Source organism: Polyodon spathula, chromosome 5 (assembly GCF_017654505.1).
Source record: "Polyodon spathula isolate WHYD16114869_AA chromosome 5, ASM1765450v1, whole genome shotgun sequence".
Lineage (NCBI taxonomy): Eukaryota > Metazoa > Chordata > Actinopteri > Acipenseriformes > Polyodontidae > Polyodon > Polyodon spathula.
The window spans coordinates 73,070,029-73,089,987 of NC_054538.1; the positions used below are offsets into that span (position 1 = coordinate 73,070,029).

Consider the following 19,959-nt stretch of genomic DNA (forward strand, 5'->3'; position numbering starts at 1 on the left):
TGCATGTTAGTCATGTTAGAATAATACATCTCGTTTTAAGAGTATGTAAGACATAGCACAAGGTTGCCCTTTTAAGAAAGTATTGAGCATTGAAATACCTGAGACATTAAAGTTAGAACAATACTTCACTGAAATAGGTCATGCATTAGACAGTTTAAATTAAACTTCTTAATTCAGCAGTTTAATTAGGAACAGTGCGATTCGCCTGAGTGTTCTATCATTGGCTTTGAATGAATGCAAGATAAATTCCAAAATGAATTTCTATTTCATGAATATTGTAGGAGACTCTGGTGTTGGCTTATTGAATGGATACTGGAACTATAGTTGTGCACTGTACATGCACAGACTATGTGGGCCTAAAGTTCCTGCAGACGTACTTCATGGCCAGCAGGTACTGATACCTGAAAAGAATATTGAATAGGCTGCTGTGGCAGGCTGGTGAGTGGATAGAGGCCCAGAGACAGACTGCAGTTCAAACAAATATACTTTTATTATAAATAAACACAAAATAAACGTGCACAAGGGCAAAATAAAGGGATTTAAACACAAATAAAGCAATACAAAAACACAACTTGCAAAATTAAGGTTTCCAGGCTGGGCAATGCCTTCACTGGATTCACAAATACAAAAAACCCACAAACACCAGCCTGCTTCCTCAGCTCCCTCTTCCCAAATGAGAAGCAGGGGCCTCCTTTTATGTCAGGTGGCTGGGCGCTGATTGATCGTTAATTAACCTAATCAACTAATCAACCCCAGCCACCTGAACATAATAAACCCAGGCAGGTAGGGGAAATTAACCCCATCCCTGCCAATTTAAAAAGGGCAGAGCTTTGCTCTGCCACAGTTTCTATGAAAAGAAAAACTTACCACTGATTCATGATATAAAGGGATGGAGTGCTGTCAAAAGGATGCACCTGCCAAGAAACAGGGCAGGGCAGTATATTAATAATGTCTCTGATGACTTAACATGACTTCTGAGAGTTTCAGCACATGGTTAGTAAGAATTTAATTATGCTTTATGCCAGAACACTGCAGCTGTGGGTTAAATGCATTTGTAGAGATAGTTATGGTAAGTGTTACTTTTTATATACTGTATTTAATAGGAAGCAGTGGAATTTTCATCATACACATATGGTCCAGAGGAAATATAACCTGAGCAAAGTTTTACCTGTTTAAATGGGAAATCTAATTAAAAAGACAATCCAGACAAGGCCTAAAGTGTAACTGCTGTAGTGTCACCCTTTCTGTGCCTTTTGAAAATAAGCATTTTCTCTGTCTCTCTGTGTTCATGATATCTTGATATAATGTGTTAGACTGATTTCAGAAAGAGAACTGCAGTGCCTCATCGAGTACCCCCTTGTAAATATGTAGAACACGTTTTTAGAAACCATCTTCTGGTTTTATGTAACTAATGGGAGTTTTATATATACAGTGCCTTGCAAAAGTATTCAGACCCCTGACAAATTCTCTCATATTACTGAATTACAAATGGTACATTGACATTTCGTTCTGTTCAATATTTTATTTTAAAACACTTAAATTCAAAATCAATTATTGTAAGGTGACATTGGTTTTATGTTGGGAAATATTTAAGAAAAATAAAAAACTGAAATATCTTGCTTGCATAAGTATTCAACCCCCACACATTAATATTTGGTAGAGCCACCTTTTGCTGCAATAACAGCTTTTAGTCTTTTGAGGTAAGTATGTACCAGCTTTACACACAGTGTCGGAGTGATTTTGGCCCATTCTTCTTGGCAGATTTGCTCCAGGTTGTTCAGGTTGGTTGGACGACGCTTGTGGACCGCAATTTTCAAATAGTGCCACAGATTCTCAATGGGATTGAGATCAGGACTTTGACCGGGCCACTGTAGGACATTCACCTTTTTGTTCTTGAGCCACTCCAATGTTGCTTTGGCCTTGTGCTTGGGATCATTGTCCTGCTGAAAGGTGAATTTCCTCCCAAGCTTCAGTTTTTTAGCAGACTGAAGCAGATTCTCTTGCAGTATTTTCCTGTATTTTGCTCCATCCATTCTTCCTTCAATTGTAACAAGATCCCCAGTCCCTGCTGATGAGAAGCATCCCCACAGCATGATGCTGCCACCACCATACTTCACTGTAGGGGTGGTGTTAGGTTTGCGCCACACATAGCTCTTTGAGTTTTGGCCAAAAAGCTCTATCTTGGTCTCATCTGACCACAAAACCTTTTCCCACATCGCAGCTGGGTCACTCGCATGCTTTCTGGCAAACTCCAGACGTGCTTTCAGATAGTACGTTTTGAGTAACTGCTTCTTTCTTGCCACCCTCCCATACAGGCCAGTGTTATACAGAGCTCTTGATATGGTTGACTGGTGCACCATTACTCCACTCCCAGCCACTGAACTCTGTAGCTCCTTCAAAGTGATTGTTGGCCTCTCTGTGGCTTCTCTCACAAGTCTCCTTGTTTGAGCGCTGAGTTTTGAGGGATGGCCTTTTCTTGGCAGTGCCTGGTTGGTGTGATGCAGCTTCCACTTCCTGATTATTGATCCAACTGTGCTCACGGGGATATCCAAACACTTGGATATTATTTTGTACCCTTTCACTAATCTATGCATTTGTATTACTTTATCTCTAACGTCTGTAGAATGCTCTTTGGTCTTCATTTTCCTTCAGATTCACAGCCTTACCAATGATCCTTTAACAGTGGGGTTTTTATCCAGAAAATGTGACAGCAATTTTAATGGTTCACAGGTGGAGGCCAATGGTAAGGTAATTGTGTCCTCGTTAGGGCAGTTTCTTTCATTGGTGCAAACTGGGTGCTTCCGCAGCACGGGGGTTGAATACTTATGCAAGCAAGATATTTCAGTTTTTTGTTTTTCTTAAAAATATTTCCCAACATAAAACTAATGTCACCTTACAATAATTGATTCTGAGTTTCAGAGTTTAAAAATAAAATATCAAACAGAATGAAATTTCAATGTACCACTTGTCAAAACTCCCTGGCTGTGGCAGGTTTCTGAATTCCTATCTAAAATCCAAATTTTGTCATTGCACAGGTGTATTTAAACACAGTGGGTGTGTTAAGTAAGTGAGCAGTTTAGGGAAAGAACCCACTTAACGACATGCTCAGTTCCACTGTTACTAGGCAGCTCAGAGCTCTGCAGAGCAGGTTTCATCAATGATCCAAGTGAATGGAAAAATTCTCTCTCCGAGCCGCTCAGTTACTTAACGCACCCAGTAGTACAGTTAAATATTAAATCCAGATTCAAGATTTTGGCTGGTTCCCCTTGTCTGCACTTAAGGAACTAGCACTAGTTCCTCAGACTTGGGACACAAGAACTGGAAAAAATGATTCACAGGGGAGAGTTCTCAGGGTGAGAAAGTACAGCAGCTTCTACTTAAAATGGATATTCAGCAGATGTTAAGCAGATTAGTTACCCAAATCCCATATGCTGTATTCCTTCACATTTAAGATGCTCTTGAATTTAATATGCAGTCCCACTCTCAATTTGAGGAAAAAATAAAACCTCAAAAAGATGCATTTACAAATGTACAACCTCAATTACGCATATAAGAAAACGACGTATGGAATCAGTTTGCAGCCGTCTGCTGTCACACATTACAGTTATGATTATTCACACCTGTTTTTTTGTGATCTGTGGTATTGCATGGCATGCCAAAAAATATGGGGTCTGATTAGTCCCATTTCCGATCTGTCCAAGCTGGTACTGTTTGTTAAAACAGAGCCTAATGACGAAACGCTGAAATTGTAAAAGCTTTTCTTCGAATTCCTCAGGAAGCTAATGACGCTTCTTTGAACAATGGCTGCCTATACTGTATGTCATGGATGATTCGACATAGGGCAGTGACATTTTTTTTCATCTTTTCCCCAGGCGGTCATGTCTTTTGTTGCCAATTTTTAATACACGCATCACTACATTTAGTGTACAAAACATTAGGAACACCTTTCTAATATTGAGTTGCACCCCCTTTTTTTGCCCTCAGAACAGCCTCAATTCGTCAGGGCATGGACTCTACAAGGTGTTGAAAGCGTTCCACAGGGATGCTGACCCATGTTGGCTCCAATGCTTCCCACAGTTGTGTCAAGTTGGCTTTTAGTGGATCTCTACTCCGAATAGCTCGTTCCATCTCATCCCACAGATGCTCAGTTGGATTGAGATCTGGTGACTGGGCAGGCCACTGCAGTAAGCTGAATTCACTGTCATGTTCGTGGAACCATTCCTGCGCAATCCTAGCCTTGTGGCATGGGGCATTATCCTGCTGAAAAAATCCATTAGCAGATGGATACACCTGATTGGCAATGATGTTCAGATATTCTGTGGGATTCAAACGTTGCTCCACTTTTATCAAGGGGCCCAATGTGTGCCATGAAAACACACCCCACACCATCACACCACCACCACCAGCCTGCAATGTTGGATGTCGGCATGATGGATGCATGTACTCGTGGTTTTCTCCATACCCTATTCCTCCCATCAGCGTGAAACAGCAGGAACCGGGATTCATCAGACCAGGCAATGTTTTTCCAAACCTCCAGTGCCCAGTGTTTTCATTCCTTAGCCCACTGCAACCGCAGTTTCTTGTGTTTTGCTGAAAGAAGTGGAACTCTGTTAGGTCGTCGGTTGCCATACCCCATTCATATCAAGATACAACGAGTTGTGCATTCTTTTATGGGTCTTTCAGCACCAATATTGTACTGGACTGTCAGTTGACTAACTGTAGCCCGTCTGTTGCTCTGCACAATTTGTGTCAGCCTTCTTTGGCCTCTTTCATCAATGAGCCGTTTTCGACCACTGGCCTGTTGTTGGCTGGATGTCCTTTGAGTGGTGGACCATCCTTGATACACACAGGAAACTGATGAGCATGAAAAACCCAGCAGCATTGCAGTTCTTGACACATTCAAACCGGCGCCCCTGGCACCAACTACCATACCCTGTTCAAAGGCACTTAAATATTTTGTCTTGCCCATTTACCCTCTGAATGGCACACATACACAATCCATGTCTCAATTGTGTCAAGGTTTAACAATCCTTCTTTAACCTGTGTCCCCTTCATCTATACTGATTGAAGTGGATTTTACAGGTTACATCAATAAGGGATCATAGCTTTCACCTGGATTCACCTTGTCAGTATAATTCATGGAAAGAGCAGATGTTCCTAATGTTTTGTAAACTCAGTGTATACTCAAATTTAAGGTGCAGGCCATTTTGGTTTAAAAAGTGCATCTTAGATTCATAGGAATATGGTAATGCCTATTATTCTATTCAAGTTTCATGTGAAATATTGGTGAAACTATATCCTCTCTAATATTGAACATGTTGAATACTGGATTTGAGAATTGTGTGCATACATACGCCAAGTATACACACACCTTAATGTCTCTTATAGTTTGGAGCATTTGACTATATTTATGGTAACCCCCTCCTATCGTGTGACATTGAACCTCGCTCTCTTAAAATATCCTGACTACTTTTGAGGATAAGCATGATTCATTCAATGCTGTTCATTGTACAGCCAGTTAATCCCACAGCAGTGGATACTCAGGGAAACTGGGGGTGGCTGTTACAGACTATTTATCTGTGGGAGCTAGGAGAGAACAATTAAACCCTGCAGAGCTTAAACACTGCAAAGGAAAAATATAACTATTTAAAAGTGCAGACTGCCATTATCCTACACGAAAGACAAAAAGCAATAAACCATAAACCAACATCAGCACTTCGGATTAGACTTGAGCAAATGGAAAATGCAGCAAATTACAGGCAGGACCTCAGAGCAGCAGTCTTTCCAGAGATGAGTTTGAAACCTAAACCACAAGTAAACCATTTGACACAGAGAGCAGCCGACTGATAAGACCTTTGCATGAATGTTGTCTCTGGCACAGATTTCTTGGCTCCTTTCAAAAAAAAAAAAAAAAAAAAAAAAATGAACAGGTTACATGCTCTGGTTCCCATTCTCACCCCATAAAACAAAGCAGTGAAATGGTACCTAGCCACTATTTTGTTGGAATGTCCAGGCAGTGCATATGACCAGTTCATATGAAAGATACATCTCCACTTGCAGGGCTGTCCTGACTGCTCTTGATGGCTGTACACCCTATTGACTGTGCTATAGTGGGTGTTTCACATTCTGTATTCTCTGTGTTGTATTGTGATGCAGAAAATCAGTGTCAACCAGTATAGTGTAGGTAACCATAGTTACTGAATGCACTACTTTATGTGGACACTGCCGTGGTCTTAGATTTTGTTTTAAAATCTATTGAATTGTATGCACTGTAACTACACCAAACTAATATTCATTACAATATATATAAGGAAGCATGCTACTGTGAATCAGTTGGAAATCTAGTTTATTGTCACAACCATTCCAGTTTTTTTTTTTTTTTTTTTTTTTTTTTTTTTATTGTGGTTATGCACAGATCTAAACTTGGTTAAACTGTTTTGCTTCTTTTAGGACAAGAAGAAAACAACCAGATTAATCTGTCAAGCAGAGCTTTTACTGATCTAAAACAATTATTCCAAATGTCAATCTGACCAGTCAAGGCTCTACGTTTAGATTTTTAACTACTGGCCTCTCGGGCCACTGAGCTAGTGTTTATTGGCCCAGGTGCAATTTTATCTAGCCCAATACATTTATATATTTGTTCATGATGTTTTTTATTTTCAGTATGTTTCTAACTGTGTATGGAAACCAAAGAGAGCCCACGTCTCAAAAGAAAGTGGCTAATCAAAGCCTTTCAATGTTACTTCAGCCATTTTACATGAATATAGCAAGTGCTATAAGAAGTAATCCAAACTTGGGTAACATTGAAATTAGAAAAGTAATTTAACATTATGATGAATATAAAGACATGCTAAATGTTTAGCACAACAACACAGTAACTATAAGAAAAGGCAAGATACTTGGAGTTGGAAAGGAGTTACTTTTAACTCTGGACTGCAGTTCAATGTAAAACATCTACTGTTGACTTTCTGTGAATGGATGGAGTAACGGCAACATTTGCACTGACCATTAAAAGTACAACCAGGGATCCTTGTTTTGAATAATTTACAGGTTGTTGAATAAACACAGTAACTTGACTGATTCATCCGTCAGTACTTGATGGTTAGTTGTAATTAGTAATGTTAAACTATTGTAATGTTGGAATGTATTTTCTATTTTCGCCAGGTTACAATATTTACTCTAAGATTATAAATATTATTTGTTAGAATTAAACAGATGTAGAATATTTAGGTTGCTATATAATGGGTGTTATTTTATTCGGAATACACTACAACAAAACTTATTTTGTAGTTTTGCAGTATTATGCTACTGTTGCTTTAATTAGAAGAGATACACGCTGTGACATTGTCGCTCATTGAGTTCAGTGAATTTTAATTCAGTAAACAAAAGAAAAAAACTTATGCCTAAAGAAATAGGGTACAGAGGGGAGAAATCTCGTCTTGGACATTGTTTGAACACTTTGTGAACCCGGCTAAACTTTACCGGCTTACACTGTTATGCTGTCTGCTTGTGCACACGCATTTGCCTTTTACTCTTGGTACCGTAAGGTTCCAGAGTTAAGGTAATTGAATATACACAAAAAGGTTGCACCCTGTGTATTCAAATAGGAAACTATTCAATAACCTAATTATAAACACTATTAAAACAATATTCATAATACAAAATAATAGCAATGATAAATAGAGCGTTGTCGCTTGTGTAGCTTCTCCCAGGTCAGCGCCAGTCTTGCTGAGAGATACCAGCAAGTCCTGGAAAGATTGTGAATGGCATTTTTGACCTGAACGCATCGGATCCCAAATAAGTTTGACAATTCAATCGTGTATCTGGGTATCCGTCAGGACATCTTACTGTGAGACTGGATATGATGTAAACGAAATGTTGAATTCACAACAAATAAAGCAGCTGTTTTATCTGCAAGTCTGGGAAACTGACGCAAACCAAGGCTAAATGTTAGTTTTTTTCTCTGTCATAATTAAGCCTCCACTCTAAATGTTCTTCATTTTTTTCATAATTATAATCTTTATGATTTATTGATTTCAGCTCTTTCCTTTTGGCTTATTGGTTGCTTAGTTGTAGGAAACCCGATTTATAAAAGATTTGCCGCGAGTACCAACACAGCACTTTGGTACGTAGTGTCAGATTCTGACTGCAACAAATATGACGCGCGGCGGGAAAGTTAGGATTAGTTTGTTATGTTTCTAAAAAATGGTTTATAAATAAATTTTCAGCTTTTTGACACACTGGCCCATTTTTCTGGATTCATAAAACAGAAGCCATATGCAGTATGGGCTCGATATTCGAAAGGTTTGCGCACCGCGCAGAGGGGTATGCATGTCACAAATGGCTGTTGTGCCGAAGTTGTGCCAAGTTGCCATATTCAAAACAACCTTTTGCGCCTCACAATCCATTTTGCAGAGTGCAGAAATAAAATGTATGCATCTCGCAATATTGGGGGGGGGGGGGGGTGGAGTGGCCGACAATAGTCGTGATCCTGGTATATTCGAAAGTATGCGCCAAGCACAAAACCAAGTTTGTATATGAGGAGCTCGGCAATGAGCAAATCGTGTTCGGGTATTGTCTCGACTTATCTATGATGACCAGGCTAGAACAAACCTGTGCAGTCATGCCTTGTCTGAGCAATTGGTAGTGTCTGTCTGTATGTGTATCCTGGCTACCGGGACCTTCCAGAAGGTAGCAGGTGATACAGTGGGGATCACCCAGTCAGCCGTGTCCGCCACCTGGACCGGTTCATAACCACGTTGCTGTGACATGCTGAGGAACATATTAGATTCCCAAGTACCAGAGCAAACAGTGAGCAGATAATGCAGGATTTTTTTTTTTTTTTATTTTTTTTTTTTTTAATATATAAACGAGGTCGCGCACCTTCCGCGGGTGGTAGGTGCAATTGACTGCACCAATATTGCCAACATGGTACCTGTTCCAGTTGTCCTGTTCTATCAGGGTTCCAGTTGTATTCGGAATAGTGGGAAATTTGAATAGCTATTCCATGCCATGTAAACAGGGTATTCCGAATGAATCCGTCCGTATTCTGGATACGAGGATTCAGAAAACGTGATACGGAATATCCACTTAGTATTATGATACTATCGGAATACTAGCCCTTCTAGACACCTTATTCAGAAAAGAAAATGGCTTGTATGACCAACAAAGCCTCTGCAAAATCTGTGCACAAATATATTAGTACTTGTATGACCCCAAACTGGTTGCCGACTATATAATATCTTCCTATTTTCTTTTTTTTTAAATGTATTTTTATTTATTTTTAAAAGTTTTTGAGTAGATCAACAATCAATACCTGAGGGGAGAGAGATAGATTTAGAAGTGAGTAGTTTTTCGAAATTTACGATTATACTGTGTTTACAGTATAATCGTAAATCTCGAAAAACTACTCGCGTCTAAATCTTTTGTAGTCATTTTTGTATTACTTTAATATAAATACATGTTAATTTGGATTCATATGTTGTTTTTTTCTGACTTTACGTGAATGAAGAGACACACATTTGCCCGTTTTCCCATTGGAAATAGTGATATTTTGAAATATCACTGTCCTGGTCACAAAAGCAAATTTTGTTGGGAATAATAGCCATTTTCTATACTTTTGAGGCATAAGCAATTAGGAAATAACACTTACTACCCAGGAACAAAAATTGTGTTACATAATGTAATAACACATTATCATTGTATGATACCTAAATCTTATAACCCGTAATAGCATTTAAACCTGAGCATGGAAACCCTAAACAATCATAGCAGTAGTAGCATTAAAGTGCCCCATCAAATTATCATGCAACTAATATCATAACTACTTATAATAAACTTATTATGGCTTTAGCGAACATGTCTTGTTCCTCGTGGCACCATGACAATCTGTCTTGTCACGTAGGCTCTTTTGCAGTCTACTTCAAAGCATGACTAAATATGGACATTTCCGGTCCACCATAGACCCCCTTAACAAGATGCGTGATGAAGACTGAAAGAGGAAAAGAAGTGTCCAGACTACATAAGTGTATTTGATTTTAAACATTATAGAAAATAAACTTCAAACTTCTTATTACCTTGCTGTGATCCCCTTTTAAGTCACACAGGCCAAGCAAACCCATGTACAGACAGCTCAGAGGTTAATACATAAATTGCATAAGATGTAATTTTCCCACCACAGCACATAGCGCAATCAAATTTGAATTGGGCGAAAGCCGTAATTCGTCTGGATATACCAATATCTGCGCGATAATTGCAATGCGCTAGTTCCAATAACTGCGCACCACTGGCTCAAATAGTGTCGGAGTAACAGTCCACTCTGGAGTTGGGTACAATAGTACAGAACCCCCCCCCATCCGCACACACCGGATGGGCGGATCAGTTATGTGTTTGATGAAGAGGGGAGGTGGATCCTGCCTGTTATCTTTGCTACGTCATACACCCATCTTGCGGCCCATTGCTTTATTTGGCTATTCCATAGGTTGCTGAGCATTACGGATGAGGGGTGGGTAGCTGCAGTTAACGTTTTCCTAAAATCAGACCGGTATTTTCTCTGCAGTAGTCCAATCATAAGTTAGCTGAGGCTGGACAAACAGTTCTGTTAACTGTAATTTCTGGCCGTTTTTATGCAGCTGTCCGGTATGTTGAATGTTGGTGTGGCTAATTGTACAGAGACTGTTCATTTATTCATAGTAGAAATCATAGTAGACTACAATTAACATTTTAGGAGCATATTTAGAATTTAATTATGAGTCTTACAAAAATTTGGCATAACGAAAAAAATCCATTCCGGCGACACTTAAAACCTTACAAACTGGGCTTAATCATGATGTTCAAATGGGTGAGTAGAATGAATAACAACGCATTTCTGTGTATTGTGTATATAAAAATGTTTGATTGATGTTTATTTTGCAGGTGAATGACCTCGTTACATTTACAAATCAGAGAGTATACTACCAGAGTTAGACTTTGTCACAGCACGACATCATTCAAAATCATTCAGAAAAAATACAGTGTCCAAAGCCTTTTTTTTAAATTTTACTTAAAAAACATAGTTATGTTGGATCAGCTGGCCTTTTTAAAGAAACCTATATAGTATTTCCTTGTGATACTATACTGTCCGTATTCAATAAAACAGTGGCCCTATATCGGGCCCTATATATATTATACTAGTTAAATGTAACTGGCCCAGTCGGGCCTGTGGTGCTTCATAACTACCGGCCAAACTGCGCGCTCTACCGGCCCCGGGCAACCGGGCCATGGTTAATGTCTAACCCTGCCAGTACCGTGTATTTTAAACATCATTTACCATTTGCTTTTTTAAACCATTTGGTAGATTAAACACAAATGCCTGATTTTGAAAGCTTCTTACTGTATATAGGTTCATGTTTTTTACGTCTCTTTATTTCCTTTTAGTGCAGACATCATGCGGAGTCGGAAAAGTAGAACTCAGCATGAAAAAGAAATCAAGCACTAAGTGGAAAGAATTAGGTGTGCCCCTGGACTCTCATGACTTACTGCTAAAGAGCAAGGACCGAGGTGTGTTTAGTGCAGAGCACTCACTGTGTGTACAGGCATTATCTTTCCTGTTCACCTGGCATACAGCACATTATATATTAATATATTTCTGTGAAAATGAAGTGGAGACAGACTGAGGGCATGGGTAGGAGGTACTTCTTTACACAGACTGATGAGGATATGGAATATATTACTTAAACATGTTGTTGAGTGGCCTTCTCTCAAATATTTGAACTTGATCAGAATCTAAAGTTGCAAACACAGACCCATATGGCTCTAGTCTTACCTCTTCCAGCACACTCTTTCAACAGGAAACAAGGAAAGATGTGTTAGTTATGTTTTGTTTTGTTTTGTTTTTTAAATACTGAAGGACTCTTCTACAGGAAGTGTACCTTGGTTTCCATAACAGATGTAACTCACGACACCAAACTGTACTGTTTACAACTTCCCCATGGAACAAGCTTTCAAGTGCCCATTGGGAAACATGTTTACCTCAAGAGTGTGATTAAAGGTAAATTAAACTGATTTATCCATTACCTAGTTCTTAATTGTAATGGGCATACAGTATTTTTACTAACTGTACCCATTATTTTATCTGTCTGTCCCCCTACAGGCAGTGAAATAGTTAAGCCTTATACTCCAGTTTTTAGAAGGCTTATCCCTGAGCAAGAAGTCACTGACTTTGACAGCAAGAATATCTTCCTTATGATTAAAATCTACCCTGATGGAGCTCTCACCTCACACATTGGAAACCTGCAGCTTGGTAAGTGAACTTTCTGTTTCTTTATGTCCCCTTGTCACTTAAAGACAACTTTAATTATTCTTGTGGGATATTTCATCATGTGTTAATAGTTTTCACAGCCGTTGCATCGAGCTGCAACTTCTCGACTAATAGCCATTTACTGTCTTGAGTTCTGTACGTTCTTTGTCTTTCACCTTCTGATTTGAGGTTCATGTTCCTTTGCCGCATCTCACAGGGAGATTGAAGCATGAGTTTGCTAGTATTGAACTGGCTTACACAGTTTCTTGAATTCAGTGTATTGTATGATGTTTTCATGGTGTAGTTTATAAATATAGTTTGTAAACTACCACCCCCCCCCCCCCCCGTCTGTTTTTTCTTTCACTGACGAATAAGTATTAAGCCATGCATTTTTATTTTTTATTTCGGTTGTCACAGTTTCTGAAAAAGCCTTGCAAAGAATGTCAGTGTGCATTAGTGGACTGAACATAACTTACCTTTTTCTATTGTAATCTAACTAAAAGTAGTGAAATGTAAAAAGGTCCAATGCTTACAGTGCTTATGGATCCAAGCCAAGCCATGGGATTTTGATAAGTTCTTTACAATTTCTGATTTGTCTTTCTTGTATATTAAGCGTTTACGCACATACTGGTTGCATTCTGATTTTCACAGCCTCTAATTATTTAGTCAACATGTTCACTTCAAAGTGAGGACTTCGGCAGCCCCCCAAAAAGCACACACAAAATTCTTGTTCAGTATGCTGGTTTATTAATATCCCATTACTATAATACATATGACGTTGGATAGGACCCTTACACTTGAATCCGTTGAATACAGCAACAAAATAATCACACAAACTAAATTAATTCAAAATAAACTAAATAAAAAATACATTTTGAGGAAAGAACATAGAGTGTGCAGCATCACAGTAACAGTCCTTCCCTTGTGTAGCTTTCCATGCTGTTGGAATTCAACCAAGTTGAATTGTGATAGTTAGGAGTCAGCATATTGTTCGAGCAATTTCAGCAGCTAATTCCAATGACTGAACTCTGACGCATATGGTCTGCCTATTTTATGGGGATTTAAAGACCTAACACCTATATGTTGGTGTAAACAGTTTAAAACTGTGTTCTGTATAGTGATTAGAAGCAGTGTAATGCCAAATAATGGGAGTAGTTATAAAATAGATCTGCTTTTCTATATGCATGCGAGAGGGGTACGCTTTGCTGTGTGCTCTGCTTAGAGCTGAGTATTAGAATAACAAAGTCCATAATGAGGACATCAATAATTTAACATTATTATTATCAGGTAAAATGAAAAGCAACCCAACCGCAGTAAAGGGATTTCTGATGCTGTTTAATCCTTTAAGGACTGTGATCATGTAAACACGAACCTGCTGAAGTGTCATTCTGTGATCGTGTAAACATGATCCTGCTGAAGTATCATTCTGGGAATGTGATTGTGTAAAAACAATCCTGCTGAGGTGTCGTTCTGTGACTGTGATTGGGTAAACACAATAAACACACTTTGTTTAATTGACTTACTGGTCCACCATACTTTGCAGTACAGGTTGCAAATGCATATCACTGAATAGGGGAGGGATTGAATTTCACTGCTTGCTTTTTCTTTTTTTCTTCATGTGACATCACTGAGACTGAGCCTTTCATGTTTAAAGGGTGGACATTTTACAGCAGCTTGGAGAAACAAAACATGACAGGAAATTGTTAACAGCAAAGAGAAAAATGCAAAAGCACCATAAATCTGACTTGGTTATATTAGAACATTTATTTTGTCTTGTGTTTTTTAATATATATGTTTTTACACAATTTATAAATATTGAGAAACAAGTGTTGTAATAAATAGTATTTTATAGGAAGAGAGTCAACTACAGCTTGGGGGAGTATCCCACTGAAAAACACTTGGTCCTGAAAGAGTTAAGAAATTAACGACTGGATAGGAGGGGAAGTGTGGATAAAGGCATTTGGAAGGATGGGATTAGATGGGGCCCCTGGTAATCATTAGGAATCCATGGGATTTAAGTTGTTTTGGGTCTGCTGTGAGTTACCTTAGGCATTCATGGCTGGTTAGTGATTGGTAGTAGGTCAAACTGTTAGCCTGACAGTACTTGCGTAGGATGAGTGTGAGCGGTTCACAGGTTAGGGGAAATGGAGGTAGGTTACTGAAGAAGACATTACCTTCAGGATTACCTTAGAAGATTGTCTGTTACACAACTAGCTAGGCCTGAGGGATAGAGCTTGAGGTACAATTGGTCAATGAACAAGGTCAATTATTGTTTATATATGTTTTTTGCGTAATATTTCCCCTGACTGGCATGTTTTTACATTGTATTTGTAAATAATATTTTACTGCATTGGCAATCACTTTACTTCACTAATTAAGGAGCACTACCATTTTTTGTATTTTTGGAATCCTAAAACTCATAGATTAAGCTTGTTCATGCAAGCCTATAAATTGAAATTGAGACTGCCTTAAATTACTTGTCCATTCCGTAGTTCTAGTTTGGTGGCTTTATTGTTTTTAAATTAGATTTTAAAAAATGTATTTAAAAAAAAAAAAAAAAAAAAAAAACTTTACTGTAATATGTTGATATAGTGGAGTCTGCAACAAAGATAAAACATGCTAACATACTAATTAGGCCTATGTTCTTGGTTTTGACTATTTAGGGGACTCTCTGTATGCAAGCAACCCAGATGGTCAATTCAGCACATCCCGTCTCCAAGGAGTGACAACCCTGTATCTGTTAGCTGCTGGCACTGGTTTTACACCGATGGCCAAGCTAATTCAGTTCGCTTTAAAGGGCCTTGATGGTCTCAGGTAAGTTTTTTTTATATATAAAATACCAGTGGTATTAAAGCTGTACTATCTAACATTCATGTTGGATTTTGTAGCACACAATGATTCACTGATGCTGTCCGTCTTCATAACATATTATAGCTGTGCTTAGGATTGAACGCCAGTCTCCTGTCTGCTGTTCTGTACAGCTCAACTCAGTCAACCACAGTTGTACATTCATCATGATGACTAAGGGAACTTTATCATCAAGGCTTGTCTCTGCATCCACTCAGACAACCCCCAGGGATGGAGTGACTATAGAGAGAAACAGAGACTTACCCTTTCATGCAGTGATCACAGGAGATGAGATTATATATATATATATATATAATCTCTCTGCTGCCGGTGCTAACTTACGGATGCGAAACCTGGACCTCAATGCAAAAGTCACTCAAATTACAATTGACTCAACGGTATGGAAAGATGCATGCTGGGAATAACAAGAAAAGACAGGAAAAGGAAAGAGTGGATAAGAATGCAAACAAAAGTATGCAATGTAAATATAAGAGAAAATAAATAAATAAAAATGGCATCACTGGGTGAATGAGATACTAGACTGAATCCCAAGAGATATAAAGCGACCAAGAAGATGACCTCCAGGAAGATGGCAAAATGAAATTAGGAAACACGCCAGAGCAACGTGGATGAGGGACGCAGCAGACAGACTTTTGTGGAAGAATCTTGGGGAAGCCTTCATCCAGCGGTGGATTGAATAAGGCTGAAGATGATGATGCTGTATTGTGACAGTGGAGAAGAAAAGCCATGCACATAATTGGAGGGGGCAGGGCAGAACAGGCTTGTAAATAAATGTGTTGTATTAATTTAAAAGAAGGGTTTATTGCTGTATTATTATTTTTAAAAAATGTTATTTTGTGTTTACTTAGCTCATGTGGAATGCGACCATCTCCGGATTGAATAATTGAGTGTTGATTTGGAGATGGTCCCATGTTTATAAACCCCCAGCTTTTCTGTGTTCGAGGTGGGTGTTTGAGAGGAGGAATGAGAGTGAGACGGGAGAGAATCTAAAATGAATTTAAAAAGAAAGCAATTGCTACTAGTGCTGGGAACCACCAGCACAGTACTTGTTTTGGGTGGAGGGAGATTTTTGTTTGTGACCTGTTTTTATTTCAAACTTTTGTTTTGCTCTGTGAGCAGTGTTTTGTCTTCCTTTTCTATTTATTATTATTTTCAGTAAATACACGCGCACCAGCACTTTCAACCCTGCAAGTGTGTATCTGGGTATCTTGCGGGTCTGTGACATCACACCACGATGTGCCTATTCCAATAGCAGTGACATTTTTATTATGAAACAGGAGACAAAAGCAGTCTGTCAGTAATGGTTTAACTACTACAGCATTGTAAAAGGGGAGCCAGTATGAGTGGGCCACCATTCCTAACCATTGTCTCTTTTTTTTTTTTTTTTTTTGGTTGTTTCTTTCTAGAAGAACTAGATTATTATTTTTTAACAAATCAGAAAAGGATATCCTGTGGATGAGTCAGTTGCAACAAGTAGCTGAAGAAGACAACAGGTAAGACATGTATGAGACCACGCCATGCATTTTTTATGTGCTTTATTCCCTTTTTCTGTGTTTTTAATTATGACTTGTAAATAAATATCTGTTTAAACTTCAAGAGCAAGACGGGGTCCGTGGGGAATAGCTATTCTGCTAAACTAGCTTTAGAATTACCTAGGCTGGCTGCATCTCAAATAAGTGTTCTTGTTTAAGGGTTTGGATTTAGAAATAATAAAATTCACCATGTATTATTAAACATATATCATACAGTTCCTCAATTTCAATATCCACTTACTGTATATATGCTACAATTAGGTTAGGTTGTCTTCATCTTGTTAGTGAGTGATGAATACAGTCTTTATATCTGTTTTCAATCAGTTTCAGTTAATGGTTTCATAAGGAGGCAGAGATATAGATAGTGTAGAGAGAGGGAGAGAGGCAGGCAGGCAGGCAGGCTTCAGTGAGTTACAGGAAAATAATTCCATCTAGGGTTTCTGTGACGTCATAAATTACAAGACTGTAGGTCAAGTTTATAAACTGTCACAGAAACCCAAGATATAATTGTTTTTTTGTAACTCACTGAAGAGTTACATCTATTACTTTTTATAATACATGGATACCCTTGTGATGTTAATATCAAAGACGAGGTTCAGCAGTACAGTTGTTTTTTTGTTTTTTTTTTAAACATAGTGTTTCAGTGCTGTACATACATTTTATGTCGTTATCCGTTAGTTCTTCAGCTTTATTTGGATGATTGCTTTTACCTTGTTTTAATTTCCAGTTTCTCAGAGATACGAATGTACCAGCTTTACATCAGTTTATTTATTTTTTTTTTCTTTTAACTTGTCATTTTGTTGATCATTAATGAACATTTCTATACTGTGGGTGTTGTTGAGTGATATGGGTGTTGTTGAGACATTTTGTGTTTGAATTGAAAGTGATTGTCTCGAAGAGTCGAATGGGTCAAAGTTCAAGTATATTTTTATCTAGAGGAATTATAACTATGTAACTACTGTGGTATTATGCCTTGCTTTTTAAATGGCACATGATTAAAATAAGCCTCTATCCATAGATATATATATATATACACACACAGCTCTGGAAAAAATTAAGAGACCACTACAAAATTATCAGTTTCTCTGGTTTTACTGTTTATAGGTATGTGTTTGGGTAAAATGAACATTTTTGTTTTATTCTATAAACTACTGACAACATTTCTTCCAAATTCCAAATAAAAATATTGTCATTTAGAGCATTTATTTGCAGAAAATGACAACTGGTCAAAATAACAAAAAAGATGCAGTGTTGTCAAACCTCGGATAATGCAAAGAAAATAAGTTCATATTCATTTTTAAACAACACAATACTAATGTTTTAACTTAGGAAGAGTTCAGAAATCAATATCTGGTGAAATAACCCTGATTTTCAAGCACAGCTTTCATGCATCTTGGCATGCTCTCCACCAGTCTTTCACATTGATGTTGGGTGACTTTGTTTGATGGCTTGTGACCATCCATCTTCCTCTTGATCACATTCCAGAGGTTTTCAATGGGGTTCAGGTCTGGAGATTGGGCTGGCCATGACAAGGTCTTGATCTGGTGGGCCTCCATCCACACCTTGATTGACCTGGCTGTGTGGCATGGAGCATTGTCCTGCTGGAAAAACCAATCCTCAGAGTTAGGGAACATTGTCAGAGCAGAAGGAAGCAAGTTTTCTTTCAGGACAACCTTGTACTTGGCTTGATTCATGAGCCCTTCACAAAGACAAATCTGCCCGATTCCAGCCTTGCTGAAGCACCCCCAGATGAGTCCAGTTTTCAGCTTTGCTCAGCACCTGGTCGTCTAATGGTTAGACGGAGACCTGGAGAGGCCTACAAGCCACAGTGTCTCGCACCCACTGTGAAATGTGGTGGAGGATCGGTGATGATCTGGGGGTGCTTCAGCAAGGCTGGAATCAGGCAGATTTGTCTTTGTGAAGGGCACATGAATCAAGCCAAGTACAAGGTTGTCCTGGAAGAAAACTTGCTTCCTTCTGCTCTGACAATGTTCCCCAACTCTGAGGATATATATATATATATATATATATATATATACACACAGTACTGTGCAAAAGTTTTAGGCAGGTGTGAAAATGCTGTAAAGTAAGAATGCTTTCAAAAATAGACATGTTAATAGATTATATTTATCAATTAACTAAATGCAAAGTGAGTGAACAGAAAAAAATCTAAATTAAATCCATATTTGGTGTGACCACCCTTTGCCTTCAAAACAGCATCAATTCTTCTAGGTACACTTGCACAAAGTTAGGGATTTTGTAGGCATATAGTCAGGTGTATGATTAAACAATTATACCAAACAGGTGCTAATGATTATCAATTCAATATGTAGGTTGAAACACAATCATTAACTGAAACAGAAACAGCTGTGTAGGAGGAATAAAACTGGGTGAGGAACAGCCAAACTCAGCTAACAAGGTGAGGTTGCTGAAGACAGTTTACTGTCAAAAGTCATACACCATGGCAAGACTGAGCACAGCAACAAGACACAGGGTAGTTATACTGCATCAGCAAGGTCTCTCCCAGGCAGAAATGTCAAGGCAGACAGGAGTTTCCAGATGTGCTGTCCAAGCTCTTTTGAAGAAGCACAAAGAAACGTACAACGTTGAGGACCGTAGGCGCAGTGATCGGCCAAGGAAACTCACTGCAGCAGATGAAAAACACATCATGCTTACTTCCCTTCGCAATCGGAAGATGTCCAGCAGTGCCATCAGCTCAGAATTGGGTCAGTGGGACCCTGGTACACCCATCTACTGTCCGGAGAAGTCTGGTCAGAAGTGGAAACAAGGCCAAGCGACTCAATTATGTACGAAAACACAGTAACTGGGGTGCAGAAAAATGAAATATTTGGCTGTAGCAGAAGGCAGTTTGTTCACTGAAGGACTGGACAGCGGTACACGAATGAGTGTCTGCAAGCAACAGTGAGGCATGATGGAGGTCCCTTGCAAGTTTGGGCTGCATTTCTGCAAATGGAGTTGGGGATTTGGTCAGATTTAATGTTCTTCTCAGTGCTGAGAAGTACAGGCAGATACTTATCTATCATGCAATACCATCAGGGAGGCATCTGATTGGCCCCAAATTTATTCTGCAGCATGACAACGACCCCAAACATACAGCGAAAGTCATTAAGAACTATCTTCAGCGTATAGAAGAACAAGGAGTCCTGGAAGTAATGGTATGGCCCCCACAGAGCCCTGAACTCAACATCGTCGAGTCTGTCTGGGATTACATGAAGAGAGAGAAGCAACTGAGGCTGCCTAAATCCACAGAAGAACTGTGGT

General features: G+C 38.8%; 1 protein-coding gene and 1 long non-coding RNA gene across 4 annotated transcripts in view; one reads left to right on the plus strand and one right to left on the minus strand.

Annotated features, from left to right (window-relative positions):
• Positions 1–19,959, plus strand: part of LOC121316283 (cytochrome b5 reductase 4) — a 48,051-nt gene that overhangs the window by 24,474 nt on the left and 3,618 nt on the right. The window contains exons 9-14 of one of the 3 annotated variants that reach the window (XR_005950371.1): positions 11,416–11,538; positions 11,888–12,028; positions 12,131–12,280; positions 14,941–15,091; positions 15,994–16,088; positions 16,552–16,634. Coding sequence is in view for 2 of the 3 variants with exons in the window: in XM_041251264.1 (XP_041107198.1) it covers positions 11,416–11,538; positions 11,888–12,028; positions 12,131–12,280; positions 14,941–15,091; positions 16,552–16,638 (652 nt within the window). In the remaining variant the exon portion in view is untranslated. Of the gene's footprint in view, positions 1–11,415; positions 11,539–11,887; positions 12,029–12,130; positions 12,281–14,940; positions 15,092–15,993; positions 16,532–16,551; positions 16,639–19,959 lie in introns of those variants that run through there. The other 2 variants (XM_041251264.1, XM_041251265.1) reach the window with 2 other exon arrangements.
• Positions 1–19,959, minus strand: part of LOC121316286 — an 88,719-nt gene that overhangs the window by 3,559 nt on the left and 65,201 nt on the right. The window lies entirely within an intron of this gene.